This window comes from Mandrillus leucophaeus, unplaced genomic scaffold, assembly GCF_000951045.1.
Source record: "Mandrillus leucophaeus isolate KB7577 unplaced genomic scaffold, Mleu.le_1.0 Scaffold246, whole genome shotgun sequence".
Taxonomy (NCBI): Eukaryota; Metazoa; Chordata; class Mammalia; order Primates; family Cercopithecidae; genus Mandrillus; species Mandrillus leucophaeus.
Window position 1 is genome coordinate 11238 of NW_012102543.1, and position 2253 is coordinate 13490.

Sequence of the window (2253 nt, forward strand, 5' to 3'; positions counted from 1 at the left end):
CTTCATCTTTCATGAAATTGCCTAGTTTTACGTTATTACTCCATCTTACCTTCTTTGGAAGGAAATTCAAATGGCCAATAAATACAGAAATAAGACATGTCAAAAAAATTTTAAATGCCTAAGGCTGGTATGGGAAATTGGGAAATCTCACACATTACTGGTGGGAGTATAGGTTGTTACAAACTTTTTGAAGGGCAACTTGAGAATATGTCACAAAAGCCTTAAAAGAAACTGATACCTTCTGACCTAGCAATTCCATTTCAAGGAATTTATCCAAGAAATTATTCATGGATGTGTGCAAATTAAATAAATAAAATAATAATAAATAACAACCTACCAGTCCATTTAAGTTCTTTATGTTGTTTCTTCCTAAAGATAATATCCTCAAGTTTTCTGTAGTGAAAAGAAAACATTTTTTTGTTTACTAGAATCATAGTACACAATTGTTGTAAATCTAGTATAATAAAGCTTTAATAAGTTTTATATAATAGATATCCTTATACAATGAGTAAGAAAGGTTGTGTTAACAAAAATGGGTAATCAAGTAGAAAATAACATTGACCTATCATCTAAAGTAAACACTACAGGTATAATTTCATAACATGTCAATATTAAATTTAAAAATGGTTAGCTATCTGGAACACATGGTCTTAAATTGCTGGCTAATAAAAATATTACAGGATAGAAGAGCAGTAGAGAATATTTTGAGTTTGGGAACATATATATTTCAAATCTCTTATGAGAACTCACACTAGAAAATAAGAACATATATTTATGTATTATCCACTTCACTCCATGAAGGATTAGAAGTGAAATAAAATAAATTTGGTATTTAAAAAATCATTTGCTTTCAAGTTTTTAAATAATTAGACTGTGATTTGGTTAAAAAATAAAATGCCTATCTTTATTTTTTAAAGGTTATTTCTATTTATATATCATATAGGCTATTTCTGGAGGAGAAAAAAGAAAGTAGAAACTGTGGTTGTCTTTGGGGAGGAAATAACAGTCTATGGTTAGAAGTAGACATTTCCCATTGTAATCTCTTTTGAACCATTTGAATAAAGCCAGATGCATGTATTATTTTTCCAAATTAAAAAAAAAAATCTTTTTTAAACACCCAGGAAACCTCATTTCTGTTCCAAGAAACTACTGTGATTACTTTTGCTTATCACTATATTGAATTTTCACAACTTAAACATCTGTAACTTCTTTGTCTAATATGGTGGTCACTAGCCACATGTGGCTCTTTAATTAAAATTAATTACAATTTAAAATTCAGTTTCTCAGTCACATTAGCCACATTTCAAGTGCTTAATAACTATATGTGACTAGTAGCAACTGTATTGGGACAGTGCTGACAGTTCTGTTGGATGACGTTATTCTACAACATCCATAATTGAATGGTAAGAACTCAAATCCAATTAACTGAGTTTCAATCCCAGCTCTCTAGGGAAGCAACCAAACCTCTTTGAATCTATTTTACCATATATAAAATGGGGAAATATAATTTCTATCTTATAGGAATCTAAGGATAAAATGAAGTAATTACCTAAAACATTCAGTGAGATGTATAATCCATGGTAAGTACACAATAAATGATCTGTGTGTGAATGTGTGTGTGTGTGTGTGTCTGTGTGAATCAGGCATATGTAACTTTGACTTTAAACTTTAATTTATTTTATAAATTATTTTAAATTGTCTTACAAGAAACAATGAGCTTTTAGAGCAAGGTATTTTAAGAGTGATCTAATTCACACCAAATGATTTAACTGTTGAAGCAAGACCCCATGTTATGGGCTGAATTGTGTTCCCTGGAAAATTCTTATCTTTAAATCCTAATCGCTAGCATCAGAACATGACTACATTTGGAGACAGAGCCTGTAAAGAGGTAATTGGGCCAGTCATGGTAGCTTATGCCAATTATCCCAGCACTTTGAGAAGGTGAAGTGGGAGGATCACTTGAGGCCAGGAGTTCGAGACCAGCCTGGGCAACATAGAAAGACTCTGCCTTTACAGAAATAAAAATACAAAATAAAAAATTTAGGCTGGGCGTGGTGGTTCACTCCTGTAATCCCAGCACTTTGGGAGGCTGAGGCGGGTGGATCACGAGGTCAGAAGATCAAGACCATCCTGGCCAACATGGTGAAACCCCGTCTCTACTAAAAATACAAAAATTAGCTGGGCATGGTGGCGCATGCCTATAATCCCAGCTACTTGGGAGGGTGAGGCAGAAGAATCGCTTGAACTGAGGAG

The 2253-nt window shown here is 33.0% G+C and overlaps 1 protein-coding gene across 1 annotated transcript in view; it reads right to left on the reverse strand.

Annotated features, from left to right (window-relative positions):
• Positions 1-2253, reverse strand: part of DNAL1 (dynein, axonemal, light chain 1) — a 42121-nt gene that overhangs the window by 8976 nt on the left and 30892 nt on the right. Inside the window, exon 3 of the mRNA XM_011983147.1 lies at positions 338-393. Coding sequence (XP_011838537.1) covers positions 338-393 — 56 coding nt within the window. The remainder of the gene's footprint in view (positions 1-337; positions 394-2253) is intronic.